Raw genomic sequence first — 20,410 nt, forward strand, 5'->3', positions numbered from 1 at the left:
CTGTGGAATAAGATTCACTCTCTGTTAGACTCGTGGTCTCTGGACGTCGTAGCGTATTCAACAACACTCGTGTGTGTGTCCTAACCCCAGTGAAAAGACATTAGTATTACAATTTCAGAAATTGCTACTTTGTGTAAGTTGTCATGTACTTCATTTTAAACTGCCTGTTTTTTCTATTTATTTAGTTTACATTTTATATTCTGTCAAGCAAGAAATGCTAATCAGCATGTTTTAATAACTGTGGACCAACGATGTGCAATTCATGTGCTTTGAAAAGGTGACCTGTAAAATGGCACACTTAAGACTTTTGTACTGAGAGAGTTTGTGTATTTATTGCAAACATGGTGCTGACAATTTCAGGATGAGTTAGGGAGGGTATTTCTTTTCACCAACATCAAAATAAAGAGTTTTAAACGAACTGTAACTGTTTATTTCCATTCCTTGAACTATTTCTCATTTTTCTTCATCAATGAAATAGCAGTTGTTAAGTGACAACAATGGTATCAATAATGGTATAAATTACATTAATAACAAAATACTACAAAAATCGGTTCTTCTTTTGTCAAAAAAGACAAATAAATAAAATAATAATAAAATAAAAATATGAAAAGTATACAAGAATGTTGAATTTCTAAGTAACCTGCCCTGTTTTATTTATTTTCTAACTATTTTTGCACACTGGTTTGCAATTAAAGAGTAGCACAAATAAAGTAAAATGAAACTTGTGGGATGAAGGAGAAGAATAATGACTGCAAAAAAGGGAGACAATGAAGGGAAAGACGACATACATGCTTCAAATTCCTTTTCAAAAACTATGCCGTTCTCTCTGTTCTCTCCAGTTCTTCTCTCTATAAACTCTGCAAGTGCAAAAAAAAAAAAAGACTCGCTACTATTCAGGCACAACAGGAAAACTAAAAGCACCCACAATGGCCACAATGAAGAAGAACATGAATAATATCAGTAACAGTAATGTGATTCCATATTAATAATGATAATGACTGAAAAGTTGTGCAAGTTGAACAAAGTAAAAAAAAGCAAGGCGGTGCTTTTAGCTGCTGGGTGAACTCTCGAGCAGCAACATGCCTGACTAGACTGGGCTTGGTTTCCCAAAAATGATTTGTCTCACACCACGACAGCAAGATCCGTGACGCTCACACTTTAACATGAGGGTGCTTCTGCCATCTGTTATGTAATACCCTCATACTTCTTACATGCCTCTGAAGTCACAGCGTGCTTGGCATAATAGTGTTTTTGGGAAATTAAGCTGTGACCATCACAAAGAAAAAGAACATTTGCACAGTGTGAGCTTGAAATTGTTAATGCAAAGTTTGTTTGTGGGTATCAAAATGTCTCTAAATGTATCTAAAGTTTAGGTCATGTATCCTTGTAGCTGTGTTATTTTCCCATGGGACAGGGATTACTAGAATTATGAAAGTGTCCTCTTTCCAAATGAGAATTTAAAGGCATGTAAAATTAGACGTATCTGAAGTATGTAGTGTGTTCAACTGTCAACTGGACTTTCTCCTGACCTGCAGAAACCCCAAAGAAAAAAAATGAAACACCCAGCTGCAGCAAGTCTAGTAGGAAAAAATGTGATGACCTGGACTTTCTTATTCCTGATAGATAGGGATTCTATTATGTCTGTCTCTGATCACCACTCTCCCACTAGCACTGGGTGTAAAGGAGACACCTCATCTTACTTACCATTTTATACTTTAGAATCCATTTAATACAAGAAAGATCCCTTACAATGGTTCCAAACCATTCTAAAGATACAGTACTCTTTATTGTTTACTGACAAGTTGTCCACGAATGAGTGTTCTCTATTGTCTATCAGTGTTAAGCTTGGTTCCTACTGTATGCAAGGTTCATGGAATTAACGTAGACGGTTAATTTAAAATAATGAACGGATATTTAACGGATATATATGGCATGTGCCTGACGTCAACAACTCTCCTAAAGCATGACATGAGAACGCAACTGAAATTCTTTAAAAAGAAAAAGCGTCTGAAGCTGACGAGCAAAACAAGAATATGAAGAAACCCACAAAATGATTTTCACTGCCTGTTCTCATTATCCCTTTATCTCTGATTGTCCAGGTTCACTTTTTCCTCCCAATCTTTTCCTCCATTTTCCCTTTTTTGCTTGCGTATTTCTTTTATGGCCTTTTTGCATTTTTTCCCTTGCTTAACTGCTCTTTTCCTCAGCACCATCGATGCATTTACTTTCCTATTTTACTGATGGCAATTCTACTCTCTCTGCAGGAATGATATTTTCTTCTCTCCATCACTCTTTCTCTCTCTCTCATGCTCTCTCGTTCTTCCTCTCTCTCTCGCTAACACCCTCTCGATCTCTACTCCCAGAAGATGTTGGTGATGTCTGAGTCCAGGCTGTAGATCCAGGCTAACAGGGGAGCGGAGATTAGCACGAACGCCCATGACACGCCCTTCAGAGCCCGACGTATCTTCCCTAGCAAACCCCCGAATGCCCCGCCATCACCGTGGAGTCGCTGCAGTCTTGCTTCCTCCTCCTGCTCCAGGTCAGTGCTTGGCTCAATGTAGTTCCTGGCCAAGAATTTCAGCGCTTCATCCATTAGGATGACCGGCAGGGACATCTTCAGGACGGTCACCCACTGTGGCCAGGACAGAGGCCGGATCTGAAAAATCATCTGCATGCACACAGAGTCAGAGAAATGTTAAAAAAAGCTTTTGCCCAGGTCCAAGTTTCCCAGCACCACCTCATCCTCATCCATATACAACCATTCATTTTATTGTACCAATATCTACATAAGAAGAGGCCTATTGTATCTGGTAGTTATGCATTGTTTTTTTTTTTTGCAGCAGCAGCAGCACCACTTCAAGCTTATTTGCAGTAGTGTGTAAAAGTTGGAAATTGGAAATTAAGTTATCATTTTTTAACAGATATGCCTAAAACAAACTGCTTGCATAAAAAAGTGGAAAAGTAGGCCTGAAGATTTCTACAGAAAACTAAAGTCATACAATAAATTGAAAGTAAAAAACTAAAGGGTGGTCTCTAACTTTTGCACAGCACTTAATATGGTGTATTTCATACAACGGTAAATGAATAAATATATAATAAACAACAGGATAAAGGAAAGATGGAGCAGAAAGTGAATTCACCTTCCTTTGTTTAATTTGATGTACTGTCTTGTCACTGGTAGTCTAAATTCAACTGTTTTCATTTTAATTGATTATAATCATATAGAATAAAAGTGACCTGACTTGACATGACCATTTAAACATATTCTGAAGTAAGAATAGCATGTACTCACAAAAAACCTCAGAATGAACTGGGTGTGAAGTAATAGAAGCCTATTTCTAGACACTAAAAAAACAACATAAGGAAAGGAAAAGACGGGTGTCTTTGTACTCCGGCGTATTTGTATTAGCTTAAGGACACTGTTTCCAAGCAGACAACAGATCAATTTTATACATCAGACTGGATACACGTGTTTTCCTCACTTGCTTTCATTTCTGCAAACAAATGCTGGGAAGTTCAGACTGTTTTAAATGATGACCGTAAGTTTAACCCACTCCTTGCAGCTTCTTGTTTCTCTAACACACTGTTACTAGTTTCATTCAACTGTATAAAAACAGCAATACTTAACACTAACACTTCAGAGCTGAAAAATGAAACTCGTTTTTCAGCTCTGAACTCATTAACACTGTACAATTTGCAGTCACAAAAAAGGTTGCCAGTATGAGAAAGCAGCTTTGTGATTAATGGTAGAAACTTCTTCTGTGTGGCAGGCAGTTACGTTTTCACTCATCTGGGTTTGTGTAATTTGTCCTGTCCATATTTATTATGTTGCTCATGTTGCAAAAAAAGTAGTTGATGCAATGATTACAAATACATACACACACACACAGCCATAAGTCAGAGCACTTATCTGATGACATCACACACAGTCAGACAAATGACATTCATTTTTTATGCAAGCAGTTAACAGACAATATGCTGAACACAAGCAAGTAGTCCTGATTACGTAATACCACATTGTATTAATGCACTGACTGAGGGTTTACTCATACTGCTTATTCCTCACTTATTCCAGACCCAGACTGACTTCCCACTGTGTTATTCCCACTGTGGCTGCTGGTCATTTAGCGAATTTACGTGAGTACTTCATTTGTATAGCACCTCTGAAATGAATGACAAACAACCTTATCATACCTAAAGCGTCTCCTGCTTTGTCTTTATTTCTCTCTGAATTCTGCTCCATAAGACTCACTATAATGTAATTTTTCTATCACTGTTTAAAATAAGTCTTTATTGTATTATTGTTTACAGAATAATATTCAATCAGGGCTGAACTGAACTATATTGGATCAGGAGTGACCTGAGGTGGATCACATTTTTACTTCTTTTAGCTATCATTTTTGTATTGCATTTTTACATGTATGAATACCCTAGAGGTTATAGTATGTTACATATCTCTGCACTTTTGTCTTTATTACAGAGAGTGCTAAAGTGTCGCATTTCTTTATTGTGCCTTGTATCTTTTATAATGATCATATTTGTTGCAGTATTGTAAGGCATGTGCTCTCTGCTGCACATATGCCTTTTATGTAGTTTTGTGTAGTACTGTATGATTTTATGTAGCACTTTGGTCCTTTGCATCACTGTGTACTTGGATATGGTTAAAACAACAATAAACGCCTCTTAAACTTGGACTTGTATGTAAGATTCACATCCCTACTTATCATCAATATGTTTACTAAGAGTGGCTAAGAGAGGCTAAGGTGACTGACAATTACATATATTATTCACATTGTCTTGATTTATTTTATAATAAATTAAATGTGTACATAGAGTTTCATCATTAAACATGCTAAAATAAACACATTTTCAAAAACTGATTTTAAATATTGGTGAAATCTAAATATCTGTTCAATGTAGAGTATTTGTAAAAGCAATTATGTGTTGATCCTGCTATGACTTTGACATAACTGTGCATTTTTACTTTTAATAAACACTACACTGCTGTTTGTAGCTTCTTTCCGCACACTCTCTAATGGCCATTTCATCTGTGAAATGGAAATCAACTTGTTAAATTTGTAACCTTTTGAGACCCTGCATGCTCATATGAGTACATCACTGCTATTATAGTTCTTCTTTTTTGCACCATGATACTTGTTTTTTTAAAACTCTGACCCTTTGGCTTCTTATGAGGACATTGTTTTTGCAAAATGACTTCCTGTACGAAGGCTAAGTGTCGTTTTAATGCTCCTACTAATCCCAAAATTAAAAATACACACCAAGCAAAAGTCCATGTCTCAGGAGGTTAATCCTCATGGACTCACTCGCTTACTCACGATCAGAAAACTGAGGATTCTTCACAAGAGGGTGCTCTTAGTATGTAAATAGCATTTGATGTTTTGCATCAATGACACTGGTTTAAATCTGCCACCAGAGGCAGATGTTCAATGCTCATACTGCACACAGTAAAACAGGTAGGAGTGTAGAATTACTTCTTTCTTTATGCTTCCATGTTTTATAATCTTTTGTTTAAAAGATGTGCAAAGATTTTATTCTTGGTGCTGTGGAAGCTGGTTTTACTGATCTTCTTCTTATTCTTTTCTTAATAAGTGTTTGTGATTTGTTACTGTCACGCAAAAACCTTTCTCCAACAAAAAACTTTCTTACAATCTCCAACATATCAACTTTACAGAAGAGGAAAGAAACCTTCTTAGCTTTCAATGGAAGTGAATGTTAAAACATGATGATAAAAAAAAAGCAAAAATAGCGATACAAGGATTTTACGTGACAGTTATGTTTTGCTCTTTGCAAACAGAATACTGATAAAATGCAAGTGATATGTTACTTAAGATCCTATCTTCTCATCATCTTCTTTTTGTTCTTTTGAGTTTTGGACAACAAATGTTCTATTTTTGTAAAAAGTATGTTCATTACCTATCAGCTAAACGCTACAATATCAGTGAAACATCCTGTTGTCTTTGTTCTGTGCTGCAGCAAATAAGAAATTTAGTTTTTCTACAACATAACAGCTTTCAGCTTCAAAAGTAATAAAGCAATAAAGCATACACTTACAGGCAGCGGGTCCACATACAGGATAAGGAAATGCAGAGCCATGGAGAGACATATAGCTCCCACCAGCCATGGATTGGACCAGGGAGGCATCTTCAGCAGAGACTGGTTCTCAGACAGGCTAAAGTACACACAGATTATACACACATTATTTTCACATCCAAACTAAAATGTTTTATTAAAGCCTACACTCTGAAGGTCAAAGTTCTTTAACCACTCTGACCACTGTGCTGCAAGCAGAGTCAAAGACGAGATGTCATCCTCAATTTGTTCAGTGCACAGATATTACAGTGTTAAAATTTCACAGATTTTAGGAAAAATCTCATAGTATAAAAACACACCAGCATAAAATCTGAGTAAAAGAAAAGTTTACTTTTTATGCAGTCAGAGCAGTGGGATCTGAAGACAGAGTATAACACTGCTATCTAGCACTCAGGGTTTAAATACAACACATAATGATTCACTAATCTTTGCATGTAAACTATTCATTAAAACATAATACTGTGTTTTTAACATAATATCACAATTACACCCCTACTAGACTGGACAAGTTTTACAGAAAATGACCCCTGATTGTTTATGTAGGTCAATGCATAGCGACCAAAGGATCGTAGAAACCATGTTTACATTCAATCAAACCAAGAAAATCTTTAAACCAAGAAAAATTCAAGTGGGATGGTCAACAGACATGAATGATCAGATGAGCACAGCACTCAGATGAGCCCAAACGAACACAAGAGCTATTCAGTAGAATGTTTATGCTGATAAGAACAAACGCATACTGCAGGCAGTACTAATAAAATTATTCAGGCACTGACCTGATTGTGTGTTCTTTTAATAGTTTGATTCAAAACTTTTATAGCTTCTGGGAATGATAATGAAAAAAAAAACCCTTCAGATGATTAGGACAGCGTGTGTCACATCCCTTTTAACCTTACCTCACCCAGTAATTCTGACTAATTTACATTGTAACTCCAGTTTTGTTCTGAGTGTCTCGGGCAGTTGCTAAGCAGTGACTGGCTATATGCTGTATTCTGTCAATCAAATCTTTATTTATTATGTATTCACCAATAGTTAGGCCTGATACAATAATTGTTTTTTGGGCAATATATTGTCCCAGAATATAAGAAATCAAAGTTTACTGTCACACTTTATGCACAGAAAATCCAATATAGCATTTCTGCCGCCATGCGTGAGTTTGGGCGTGGTGTGCAATAAACGGTGTAAAAGACTACAGCACCAGAAAAGCTATATTCCACAATATTTTGATTAGATTTTAACAGTTAATCTACGGTTCACATGCGTGCCATACCTGTTACAGTCCACTCTGTGTATGGAGGAGCCATTATTATTAGATTTCCTTCGGGATCAATAAAGTGCTATCTTAAACACAATGGGCAATATCGAGGTCAGCAACACATATCAAAGTCATGTCCAAATATTGTACGATAGGTCGATAACTTAATTATTATGACAAACCATGTTATCCATGTTTACTGAAAGGAAGGTGAGTATTTTGACAAAACCTTTTGTCCAGTATATACAATGGAATACATCTGTGGGAGGTGGATGGATAGGTCAATTCAATTTGATAAATTTCTTGGTTTATTACCATACACTACAATTAGGTATAGTCAAAAGTAAAAATGGTGTGTTCTATTGATTTTCTAAATGAAAACAAGTGAAATGAACACCTTTGCACATTTTAATGCACAAAGAATGTTAATGTACTTTGTTTAACATACTGGAAGCAATAAATAATGACATGTGTATATAAACATAAAATTCAGCATAAATAATTGGTGGTTTTATACAATTGGTTTTAGCCAATTATTTCAACATATGTTCAGTGCTCTCTGCGGTAAATGCTAAATGTGCCATGACAGTACACACAAAGGCTCAGACCACAGAGGTTCAAACCACATGCAGGCACTGATCAGAGCTCCAGATAAGGGTCCAGCACAGTTGGTGGCTAAGAACGATTTAGCACAAACCTATCCTTCTACTTAATCTACTGAACTATCTTAACTGAGGCTAACTTCAATAAAAACCACAGTGCGTACCACTGATTAAAGTTACTTACTTTTCCTTTCTCTGCTAAACAAAAGCTATTTTCGTATTTGCTAAAAGCAAAAATTTTTCCCAAACAATCAAAACAACAAAAGTTAAATCAGCTGCTACTGTCTCCATTACTGACCCATGTCGAAATGCTACAATTTTCTGGATGGTCATAATTTGTCTTGAGAAATCCACATGTTAAATTTTCCTGTAAAGGTGTGGTGTGTAAACTAACAGCACAACCTACTGACAAAATGAAGTGTTACCTACAAATTAGGAATTCCAGCACAGTTCGGATCACACTAATTCACACCTGAACTCAACTGAAAAGCACAGCTTTCAACAATTTCTTTCATTTGCAGTTGAAGGAGAGGTCTAAAGAGTTTGCAAAAATGGCATGAGAGTTTGAAGCAGACTAAATGTAGCAAGTTGGGTTCCTTCAAAAAAAACAAAAAACAGTTCAGTTCAATTCAGTTAAGCTATCATTTTAAGCAAGTTAAAAGGGAACTGAATCACCCCGAGCATTCACTTACCTGTTTAGAGCATTGCACATCTCTATGGTAACTAGCACTGACAGGGCCATCGTCATTGGATAGGGAGACTCAAATACAGAACACTGAACTCCTGCAAAGTCAGCATGTCCCTCACTGCACTGCAGATAATGAGACTGTGAGAGATAAGAAATTGAAAAGTGAGTTAGGACGAACCACATTAAGAACAACTGTGACTTTCTGTTTTAAAAAGCATGTTTCAATTTCAACTACTTTATAAAATCTTCTCATTATGAAGTTATTGTAAGTACAGGATTGTTCTTACCAGCTGATAGAAGGAGAGTTTAGGTCCATCATGTGCTGCCATGAACCACCATGCAGCTGCTCCCACTGTGGCCACTCCCACATAACCTACAGCAAGAGATGATAATTAATTAGCAAATTACACAGCATTACAGTTTATCTCAGTGTGTAATTATGTTGGCTTTGTGTTTCAATGAAACAAGAATACACTATATGTCCAATACATAGATGTGCAAGTGCACACACACATTGTGTGTCTAGACCCTGTTGAGAAGTATTGCCAACAGAATAGGACTCTCTGGAGCAGATAAACATAAACCTATTGGCACCCTGCCTAATGCCAGGCGATATGGGCTAGAGGGGTATAAAAGCTCCGTCCAATACTTTTGTGATGAGTTAGGGAGTTGGAGATGAGGTGGGGTGGTGATCATTCAACATCCTGATCTTACTAGTACTAACACTTGTCGTTGAATGCAATCAAATCTTCACAGCAGTGATCAAAATATAGTAGAAAGCCTCCCCTGGACAGTAGAGACAGTTACAACAACAAAATCAGGATAACACCCTTGATAAAAAAAAACAATAAATAAGCAGGTGTCCTAATACTTGTTTCCATATATTGCGTGTTTTATTGTATTGTATTGTATTTATTTATTTTTTTTACTTTAAGATTGCTTTAAGATTGCTTTCTCCCAGACAGAATTTTGAATGAATGGCAGCAAAGCAAGGTTCAAGATGCCAAAATGTTGGTGTTTTTTGCATCATGCCAATTAGTCAAAAAAGGTGATATGTTAAATGTTCACTGAAAAAAAAATCATTAGTCAAAGTTCATGTTGAATGACCTGGGGACATACTGAGACATGCAGCATCAACTCACAGCCGATGATGAGGTATCTGCAGAAGAGCCAGCCAGAGATGAGGGGTTCTTTCGGGGAGCGTGGGGGACGTGACATGATGTCCAGGTCTGGAGGGTTAAAACCCAGAGCTGTGGCTGGGAAGCCGTCTGTCACCAGGTTCACCCAAAGCAACTGGACAGGGATAAGAGCCTCGGGCATGCCCAGTGCAGCAGTCAGAAAAATGCTGAGAGAACAAATTTAAAGAAAGAAGAACATGTTGAGATGCTATGAACTTGGGGGGTAGGTTGCCTGCAGAACTGACTGAGAGCTTAGAGCTGGCTGACAAGCTGCCTTTTTCGAGGGCTCCTTCACCCACAAATAAAGCAGTTCATTCTACACCCCAATCTCCTGACGGATTTCTCCTATCTGGATGCAAGAGCACAAGTAAAAAGGATAAAGGATAAAGGTGCACGTATTCGTCACTGTACAGTGTGGACTGTACAGCGAAATGTGTCCTCCGCATTTAACCCATCTGGTAGTGAACACACACTCACACACACACACGTGTTAGGGGCAGTGAGTACACACACACACCCAGAGCGGTGGGCAGCCAACTCCAGCGCCCGGGGAGCAGAGAGGGTAAAGGGCCTTGCTCAAGGGCCCAACAGTGGCAGCTTGCCGAGCCCGGGAATCGAACCCACAACCCTGTTATCGATATCCCGGCGCTCTAACCGCTGAGCCACCACTGTACAGTGTTCTACCAGCTCTGCTCACTAATTAGAATTAATGTCCAGCAAAGGAGTATGAATATGTTTGCAGCATTTTAATTATACATTTTTTGGAAATGTTCTTACATAAACCCAGTAGCACTGTAAATAAATCAATGTTGACATTCATGACTTGCAAGGTACTGCACATTTTGTTGATTTGATTAACATTTTAATTATTTAGTGTCTCTGTAGTTATAACTGCTCAATCATGCACTGTTCCTCTCTTATCCCCCTGGCTCTGTTCACACAGCACGTAAAAAGGCCCAAATGAGATTTTCACACAAAATCCAAAGTTTTTTAGGCTGTTCACACAATCTTTTAATTGGGAACTACATCCAACATTAGTCTGAACAGTTCACACTCCTAAACTGATGTGCATACCCAACAGAGCAGTGCTTCAGGTGAAGTTTCGGTTTAATCTTCGCCAGCTAAACAGGAGCTATCGAGGATTTTCACTGGTATGTCTGGGCTTATCACTAAGAATTGCTGTCCATTTTCCCTTCTCCTCAGCGCAATTAAGAGGAATGTGACTGCCGACTATGTATCAAATTTCAATACCACATATGAAAGTGGCCCTTGTCCAAACTGAAAATGTCAGATTCAGTGTGCTTTCTGTTTGTTCACACTGACACACTGATAACTGATTTAGTAACTTTTATCTGCTGTTTGAATGTAGCCTCTGTTTCTTTCCCTTAGTCAGTACTCACCAGACCACCTCTCCGATATTGGAGGAAATAAGGTAGCGGATAAATTGCTTCATGTTGTTGTAGATGGCTCTGCCCTCCTCCACTGCAGCCACTATAGTGGAGAAGTTATCATCTGCCAAGATCATCTCTGAAGCTGATTTAGCCACCGCTGTTCCTGAACCCATAGCTATACCAATCTCAGCCTTCTTTAGAGCAGGGGCATCGTTTACCCCGTCACCTGTCTGAGAGAGAGAGAGAGAGAGAGAGAGAGAGAGAGAGAGAGAGAGAAAAAGAGAGAGAGGAAGTAAAAGAGAGCAATGGTGTGTCTCATAATGCTCTTAATGAAATGTATCTACATTGAATACACTGCTGACCACTGTGCTGCAACAGAAGTGCCCCAGTACCCAGCTCAAAGTCATATCTTACAAGGGGTGAAGGCAGTTTTAGATCTTATGCAGGTGCAAGCAAGCGGTTAGAGGGATAAGTCTATGACAAAATTTGATTTTTACAAAATTATGATGTTATTTACTATTAAAAAGGTAAAACAAAAACTGTTGTTCACTGTAAAAGCCCATGCATGTTATGTGCTGTTGGGAAAAGAAAGACAGTACTAGCTGGCTAAATAATATTTCAGCTCTAATGCACAACCTAAGAAAACATTAACGCTGGGCAATGTGAGGATATTTTATCTGGTATGTTCCTTAATCCATGGTTTGTTCAAAATAGAAACTTTAGTCTTCTTTAGCTAGATGAAGTGAAGCAAATTTTGAATAGAATTATTATTTTTTTTTTGATAGAAGGTTTCAAATCTGGCACTACTCGTGCATTTTGTCTGTAAGTCAAAATATAGTGATAAACATTATCTATCATAAAAATGCCTAAAAGCATCACAATATATTACTATTGCCATTTTGCCCACCCCAAAGGCACATAGTCCCTTGTATAATATTTAGCAGTAAATATGCGACCTATTATACCTTTTTTAGATACTCACCATAGCTGTAATATCACTGAGGCTCTGAAGGTACTCTACAATGCGGCTCTTGTGTGTGGGTTCAACACGAGCAAAACAACGGGCAGTTCTGCAGGCTTGGCGCTGCATGTGGGGGGGCAACTCATCAAATTCTCGTCCTGTCAGCCCGCCGCCGAAGGGAGCGCCCTCAGCTTCTTCTTCTTCCTGCTCTGTGATGATGCCAACACGGCGACAGATTGACAGTGCTGTGCCTTTATTGTCACCTGCACAAAAGTACAAAAAACAAACCAAAATATCATCTGAACGTAGTTACAGTGGCACTGAAGCAAGCCCCGACTCTTCAATAGCACTTCTAAAGCTGTCTTGCCTGATCTCCAGCAGTGTTTCTCTGATCAGGAGTATCTTAAATCAGTTAAGCAACAGTAGCAGCAGTGAGTGTATTCTGTGTACAAGAAACTGTAAAAGAAAGAAAAGCATGCTTTCAAGCATGCAGGTTCTGTCATTCAGTGATGCAGACAGTGGTGGAGAATCTTCAGCCAATAATTAGTTAATAAGTGAAAAAGTAAAAAGCCATGTTCATTAACTGCTGTGCAAGTCCTATGTGTGGTTGTGCATCTGTTTGTGTGTGTCCTACCTGTAATCATGATGACACGAATACCAGCCTGTCTGCACATGCGCACTGCATTCAACACTTCTTTTCTGGGAGGGTCCAGCATGCCCACACAGCCTACAAACGTCAGGTCGGACTAGATAGACAGAAAAAAAGATTTTGCCATATTTACATCAATAATACTTTTGCAACATCAAAACTACCAGGTCAAAAATCTGTTTCTTGACTTCAGATTTACATATTAATATTACAGTAATACTGAATAATAAGCGTGGAGTTAAAGGGCTATATTTCCTTTACTGAAAAATGTCTTAGTACGATGTAGGCCACACTGCTTGGCTGTACTCACCTCATACTCCGTGAAGGCACAGGAGTTCTCTAGGTTCAGTGTTCGGGGGTCAGGAGGTGAATCTCGTGTTGCCATGGCGAGGCAGCGCAGGGTGTCCCGACCTGAGCCCCACTCTCTTACTGTCCCTAACAGCTGCTCCCTGAGATCAGTGGTCAAGGGCACCCGAGCACCACCTCCTACCCGGATCCAACGACAACGCTCCAGCACGCTCTCTGGCGCCCCCTTTTGGGACAAGAAGAGGATGTAGAAGACTGAGCAGGCACAAAAAAATTGAGGGTGAGTAAGATTCTCGACCAAAGATAGGACTGAAAACTTTTCAGGGTTAAAATGGCACTCAGGCACTTCACTGGTTAAACATAAACAGCAATTTCCTTAGTAAGCTTTTAGTTACAGTGTGTTATCTCAGCTGCAATAAATGAGCTCAATATTCAGTAGCACAGTTTGAAATTTCATGAATAAATTATTGTTTATATATGTTATACATTTAACTAAAGATTTGTAAAACCATAGTGTCATTCAAATGAATTGTAAATACTTGTTGTGCTCTATCTATCAACACATTTGCAAGGAAAGCAACAGATTTAGTATTTTAAAAGACATAAAAAGAAAGGGAAAATGGACCTTAACAAACATCTTGGCTCCTGTGGCTGAGCGGTTAAGTTTGTTTGGAGAGCAGAAGACAGACATGGACTTCCTGTCCCGAGAAAACTCCAGAGTCAGCTCCTTCCTCATTAGTTGCTTTATCACCTAAAATCAAAGATTAAGGACTTAATTAAGATCGACTTCACACAAATGTGCAAAGCAGACAGCTTTAATTCCCAAGTGCTCATAGTCCATACAGGGAAAATAAAGACTACCATACACAGGTGTGCCGCACTGCATTGTGCAGTGACCAAAAAATCATAAAAAATCATAGTTTTTAATGAGGGTGTGCACACTGGTGCTGACACACTAAATTGGCACACATCAGCTCAGCCTACTATGTTAATTTAGGCTAGAATGAAACCATAAATCGTTGTGGTTGATTACATGTTGCTTGAAATTAGGCAGCATATTTTAAGCTGCACATTCTATTGTCTGCATGTGTTGTTACAATGGTTGTGACATTGTACGTGAAGTGACGTGGCATGGCGTGACAAGACGTGACCCTGCTTCCAGTGTGTGGCAGCCATTAGCTGCGAGAAACACACTGAAATGAAACACACATGTATAAAATTATGTTTTTACATCTAGATTTTGTTCCCCGGTTCCAGCAGTGTTACTGGAAATATCTCAACAAAACAACCTCAGTACATTCTCAGTACACACTTCTGCATTTTTAAAAATCTGCATCCTGGAGAGCGTTGTCAAAAACGTCCCGTTTCCAGTCACCTAAAACACTGTGTTCATGTGGACAGGAGGCCAAAACACAGAGAAAAGGTTAAATTATTTAACAATACACAGATAAGTGTGGCGGGATGTAAAATGAGCAGCGTTTTGTTTTTTGTTTTTTTACATTTTAGCCTAAAGCCTTTTTCATTAAAGCATACAGATACAGAGCTGCCAATAAGAGCAGGGCGCATTTGCTTATATGGGTTTATTTAACGGTCATGTATGGTCAAATGAATGACTGCTGCTGGAATATACAACAACTCAGACATTATAAGTGGGTCACAAGGAAAACAATTAAAAAACGGGAAATGTTGAAAAATATGCTTCAAGTACGGGCACACTTACCGAACAACAAGCAGTGGCTCTTTCTACAGGGGTCAGGTTCCTCAGGTCTGTGTCAAATACGTTCATCTTCTCCACCAGACAGCACAGAGCTGTTTCTGTAGCCTCACCCACCTTCTCGTACACACCTTTGCTCTAGATATGTGTGGATTTTGTGGTTGTGTGTGTATAATAGGAAGAGAGAGGGCAAAACGATTGAGAGGGCATGAGTTGCTTCCATACAGTGCATTACAACTGTCAATCATCACAGCTGTAATCACAACATTTACTGCACATTTCTATAAAAAATAAGAATTAATAAATAATTTTACGTTTTTTTGTTTTTATAAAGTAGCAAATGTGCTACACAAATCTGCTAAATAAGAAAATAACATTTGGAAAAATATGAAGGGGAAGATATTGTGTCTTATTGTGAGAGCTGTGCCTTTTTGTCTCAGTATTGTTTATCTGCTTAAGTCCCATAGGTAATCCTCTACTGAGATTAAACCATGCCCTACTGGGCTGTATTCCTGCCACTGTTGCATCAGTGTATGTGTGTACATAGGCTTGTACTGCATGTGTGTACATACACACCTCATTGTAATCCAGAGAAGAATCATTACACAGAGCACAGATGGTGGCCATTTCCACCAGAGAATCAAACTGGCTACAGCGCACCACCGCACCATCCTTATACCTGAGAGGAGAAAGAAGAAAAAACACAGTATGGATAAGAGGGGAAAAGGAATCTTCCAGAGGATATTACAACACAGACAAAGAGAACACGTTCATGATTAGAAATGTTATGTCATAAGCAGTCAAATCACGCAAGTACCAAAGCCAACATCAGCTTAACTGTAGTTAGTCAGATTCTGTTGTCTGTGTATGTGTGTGTGTGTGTGTTTTAAGTAGATGTTAAAAACACTCACACTTCCCCTTCAGGTGCATAAGTAGATCCAGTCACTGTGAATTCATTCAGCACACACCTCTCACCCGCAACGAGATCCACAACAAATATCTACACACACATGCACGCATGCACACACACAACACAGACAGTTTAGGTTAGTAGGATTCATGGATATAGTTATGCTGACATTCTCTGTTCCACTTATTTATTGAAATATCTGGTATTGGTTCTGTTCTCATATCTAGTATATATCTGTTTGTTGGTAAAAAGAGAGCTATTCACAGGCTATGCATGCCTAGAATCATGCAGTTGCTGGTCACTGAATAAGATAAGCTACTGAATAAGAGGAATCCACAGTACTGTGCACATGTTTTAGAGAGCTGTGAGAATTAGACTTCTTAAAAGCTCCTTTAATTACTACTAAAACACTAATATTTGTACTTTTTGTATGGATGTTATTTGTATTTATTCAAATAAATACAAATAACATCCATACAAAAAGTACTGGTCACATCTCTAAAGCTCTCCCCTTAATAGGAGACTACTATTATCAGTGCCTGATTATGTTAAATCAGTTAAGCTGGAAGATAATTTACACACAGGCTGAGGGCGTCCAGGAGAAATATGAAACCAAGCTTAGTTCTACAAACTACCTCACATGATCTTAACCACTTTCTTAAAAACAAGAGTTTTTAACATGACACATTTGGTGCTTAACTGCGGCTCTTCCAATGTGATCTAAAGGCTTACAAACAAAAACTCTCCTACTGCTGAAGTGAATGTTCTTAAATGATGCTTAGGTGCCTATAACATCTGCACAGTTCTGTATACTGTGTGAATCTGTTTAAAGAAAGCTGGACTGTATTGAGCCACTGAAGCATCTCCATCTCACCCTGCAGACAGACATCTGGTTGGTGGTCAGTGTGCCAGTCTTGTCAGAGCAGATGACCGAGGTGCAGCCCAGCGTCTCCACAGAGGGCAGAGAGCGGACAATGGCGTTCTTCCTCGCCATTCGTCGGGTGCCCAGCGCCAGGCAGGTAGTGATGACAGCAGGAAGACCTACAAGACAGACCCACCAGAGAGTAGTGCAATTAGAGCTGGGCAATATGACAATATTTTATCGTATTGTGATTTTGTTATTGTGATACATGATATGTTTTTCAATACATATAGAGGATATTGTTAGTGCTTAATAAACACTGATCAAATGCATGTTTTATAACAGTGTAATTAGCCTGCTTTAATTGGATGAAGTGCAGCAGGTGTTGAATAAAAATCACTGTACTCAGCAGGGGAGGCATTTTTATTCAACATCTGCACATCTGCACTTTTTAAAAATCTGTTAGAACTGATGTATTTCGTCTGTAATTACATGTATTGTGATAAATATTGTGTCCTTAAATATTGTGATATAAAATATTTCCATATCGTCCAGCTCTAAGTGCAATTCCCCAAACATTTTCCAGTTTTTCAATTTCCCTTGACAACATACATTCAATGAGAAATCAAAAGTCCCTTAATGTCAGTTAGTTACTCAACAAGCAAGCAAGAAAACGGTAATTGGAAAAGCTGCTAACAGGAAAATGTGTGTAAGGGATGTGTTTTAATGTCCTAATTCATCCCAAGGCCACAATTTTGTATAATGAGTAGTGACTTCTGTATCCATTTATAATGTTAAACACTCTTAAACACAAGACATGATGTCAGTGTATCTGTCCATGTGACAGTGCAGCATTACAAACTTCAATATATAAGGCACCTGAAAGACCTAAACGACTTCACTAATATTTCCAGGACATTTTTTTTACAATTTTCTCATTTTCCATGACTGGAAAACCAGTCTTTGCATTTCCAGGTTCTTAAATACATATAAGAACCCTCAATCTAGAAGGGAGGACACAAGTATGTATTTAATATACTTACATATATCTTATAGTATAGAGACAGAACATGCATAAACGAGTGTGTAGCTTAAAATATGTCAGACTTACACCACACTAGTTTGCTTCTGGGACTACACTTCTAAAAACATGTGCAGGTATTATACACAAGCAATCACATGGGTGTCTGCTACGGGTGTAACATTTTCATTAGTGTATCTAAAAATGAAACTGCATTGGCAATATGTCCCTCTATCTTAGCTTATACATCAGACACAATAATCAGAGCCGGAACACATCTAAGCATTAAGATCACCTCAACTGGTAAAGAGTATTTACTGCAATGCTCACTCAACTATTTTAAAATCTCATCTTTGTCCTTTCAGCCCAGTGTAGCATATTGTATAATCAGTAAAAATATAAAACATAAAAAAAATTTGATTCATTAATAGATATTCTTGAACACAGCGGGCAGACTCTACACAACACGGAGAGGAAATTCAGAGGCCCTGAGACTAATGAAAGTCTCACACTTCACAGAGGTACAGAGAGAGAATGCACACAATGCATGCAAAAAGTAAAATAAAAAATTCAGTAAATGTTTTTGTTTAGTTATGCTATGCTACTGGATATATTTACCCAGCATGCGTTCAGGGAATAAATAATAAAAAAAGAATTATATATAATAAAAATAGAAAATAAAGGAGCATTGTGGGCTTAGCCTTTTGACTCAAATAACTTCAAATTCTTCATACTCATATTAATAATTTACATAATAATGGAAAAGAATAGTAGGAGTAAATAAGGTTTACAACAGGGCTGACTCCTACATAATTGTTCACAGAAATGAAAATCCACCTTGTCTGTCTTCACATTAGCCTTTTCGCTCAATTTCTTCTTTTTTTTTTTGCTCTAATGTTTCTGCATTTATGGTTCACATTGTTGTAATGTTTGTAAATAAGACATATCCGCAAGGACCCACTCGTGCACTTACTAATCAATAAAGTCGTGTGTGTGATCCACATGCATCATGAACAACAGCAACAACATATGTATGGATTAGCTGTCCAGGCCTTCATCAATATTAGGTCTGAACAGCTCTCAGCAAGTAAAGTGCAGATGTATTAATGAGTTTGGCATCTTTTACTGGCACTATACTTTTCTGCCAGGCTTGAAATTAGCCACTTCTCCCAACAGACGATGTAATACTTGCATGCGCAGTGACAAAAGACGTGAAATCGGATCTGTATCTGAACATACATGAGTGTGGCTTAGCTGCGATTTGACAGTTCATTAAAGATAGCTCTAAAACCATCAGATCTGTATCAAACTGAGCCAAAAAACTACACACTCAGTGATGTGAAGGTTGTCCTTATGTTTACAGTACAGATTAGTTTTTAATGAAAGAGAGGAAGCTACTGTACCCTCTGGGATGGCAGCTACAGCTAGAGCCACAGCGATCTTAAAGTAATACACAGCTCCTCTCAGCCAGCTGCCTCCATGCACAGGGTCACTGAAGTGGCCAATGTTAATGCCCCATACTGCCACACAGATCACTGTGATCACCTTCACAGAGAGAGAGAGAGAGAGAGAGAGAGAGAGAATAAGAAATAAGCATGAAGTTCAAATCCCATAAAAAAATCATAACAGACAAATTATGAGATGGAACAGGTGATGTGTGGGAAAGAGTGTTCAGGGTGTAGGAGGGGGTATATGGGGTGGTGTTTATGAGAGAAAGGAAAACAGGGCAGGATAATCAGTGTGTCAGAATGATGAAAGGTAAAAAGCAGAAATAGAGGATGAAATACCAGACTAAAGTGAGCTCATACCTTTGAAAGTTGCTCCCCGAACTGGTCAAGCTTTTGCTGTAAGGGGGTTCTTTCTGGGTCCGTAGCTGCCATCTCGTCCCTGATTTTTCCAATTTCTGTTTGTACACCAGTGGCCACTACAACACCTATTGCTCTCCCTGCCGCAATGTTCGTGCCCTGCATAAAACCAAACACATTGTCTAAGAATAAACAGAGCACAAACCTTCAGGAAATGGATTTAGTAATGACCCCCACAAATGTAGTTTTGTAATATAGAAAAAAATCAATTGCCACATTTCCTCCTTTACCACAAATGTAGCTAATCAGCCAAGACTGGTGTATGAAGTTTGCTGCTTTAGTTTTTCACTGGAACAAAGAGGCTATTATTCCATAGAAGTACTCTGAAAGCAAAAAAATGTTAAGTGTCTTAAATAGACTCACTCCCCTGGTCACTGCATTACATCTTGCTATCTATAAAAATTAATTGACAAACCCTTGCTAATTAGTACAATGCCAGTTTCAATTATTCAGCTACTTTGGCTGATAAACCGTGCTTAGGATAAGGGAAAAATGTGTAAACTTTTATTTGCCAAAGGAATCGTTAAAAATCTACACAGACAGACAGTTTTTTATTGTAGCACCCCTACCATTTCACTCTGTTCAGAAACCTAGCAAACAAATTATACACTATAGGGACAAAAGTATTGGGACACATGTTCATTCATTCATTCTTTCGAAATCAAGGGTCTCAAAAAAATAATTTATCCTGCTTTTGCTGGAGTAACTCTCTCTACTGTCCTTCGGAGGCTTTCTACTAGTTTTGGAGCATTGCTTGATTTGATTGCATTCAGCGGCAAGAACATTAACTTGATTCTGATTCATTAGTGAGGTCAGGATGTTGGAGCACCATCCATCATTCCAGAGAACACAGTTCCACTGCTCCACAACTTTATGCTGGGGGCTTTATACCCCTCT

The 20,410-nt window shown here is 38.3% G+C and overlaps 1 protein-coding gene across 1 annotated transcript in view; it reads right to left on the reverse strand.

The window, feature by feature from the left end:
- Positions 1–305: 305 nt before the first annotated feature.
- The window catches only part of LOC140554926 (sarcoplasmic/endoplasmic reticulum calcium ATPase 2), a 31,629-nt gene continuing 11,524 nt past the window's right edge, over positions 306–20,410 (reverse strand). Inside the window, exons 8-23 of the mRNA XM_072678450.1 lie at positions 19,457–19,612; positions 19,052–19,193; positions 16,640–16,806; positions 15,767–15,855; positions 15,432–15,534; positions 14,862–14,993; positions 13,767–13,892; positions 13,146–13,367; positions 12,821–12,932; positions 12,208–12,449; positions 11,235–11,455; positions 9,799–10,001; positions 8,944–9,029; positions 8,661–8,794; positions 6,073–6,190; positions 306–2,668 (exon numbers count right to left, since the gene is read on the reverse strand). Of these exons, the coding sequence (XP_072534551.1) occupies positions 2,354–2,668; positions 6,073–6,190; positions 8,661–8,794; positions 8,944–9,029; positions 9,799–10,001; positions 11,235–11,455; positions 12,208–12,449; positions 12,821–12,932; positions 13,146–13,367; positions 13,767–13,892; positions 14,862–14,993; positions 15,432–15,534; positions 15,767–15,855; positions 16,640–16,806; positions 19,052–19,193; positions 19,457–19,612 (2,568 nt within the window). The 3' untranslated portion in view covers positions 306–2,353. The remainder of the gene's footprint in view (positions 2,669–6,072; positions 6,191–8,660; positions 8,795–8,943; positions 9,030–9,798; positions 10,002–11,234; positions 11,456–12,207; positions 12,450–12,820; positions 12,933–13,145; positions 13,368–13,766; positions 13,893–14,861; positions 14,994–15,431; positions 15,535–15,766; positions 15,856–16,639; positions 16,807–19,051; positions 19,194–19,456; positions 19,613–20,410) is intronic.

Source organism: Salminus brasiliensis, chromosome 4 (assembly GCF_030463535.1).
Source record: "Salminus brasiliensis chromosome 4, fSalBra1.hap2, whole genome shotgun sequence".
Classification (NCBI taxonomy): Eukaryota; Metazoa; Chordata; class Actinopteri; order Characiformes; family Bryconidae; genus Salminus; species Salminus brasiliensis.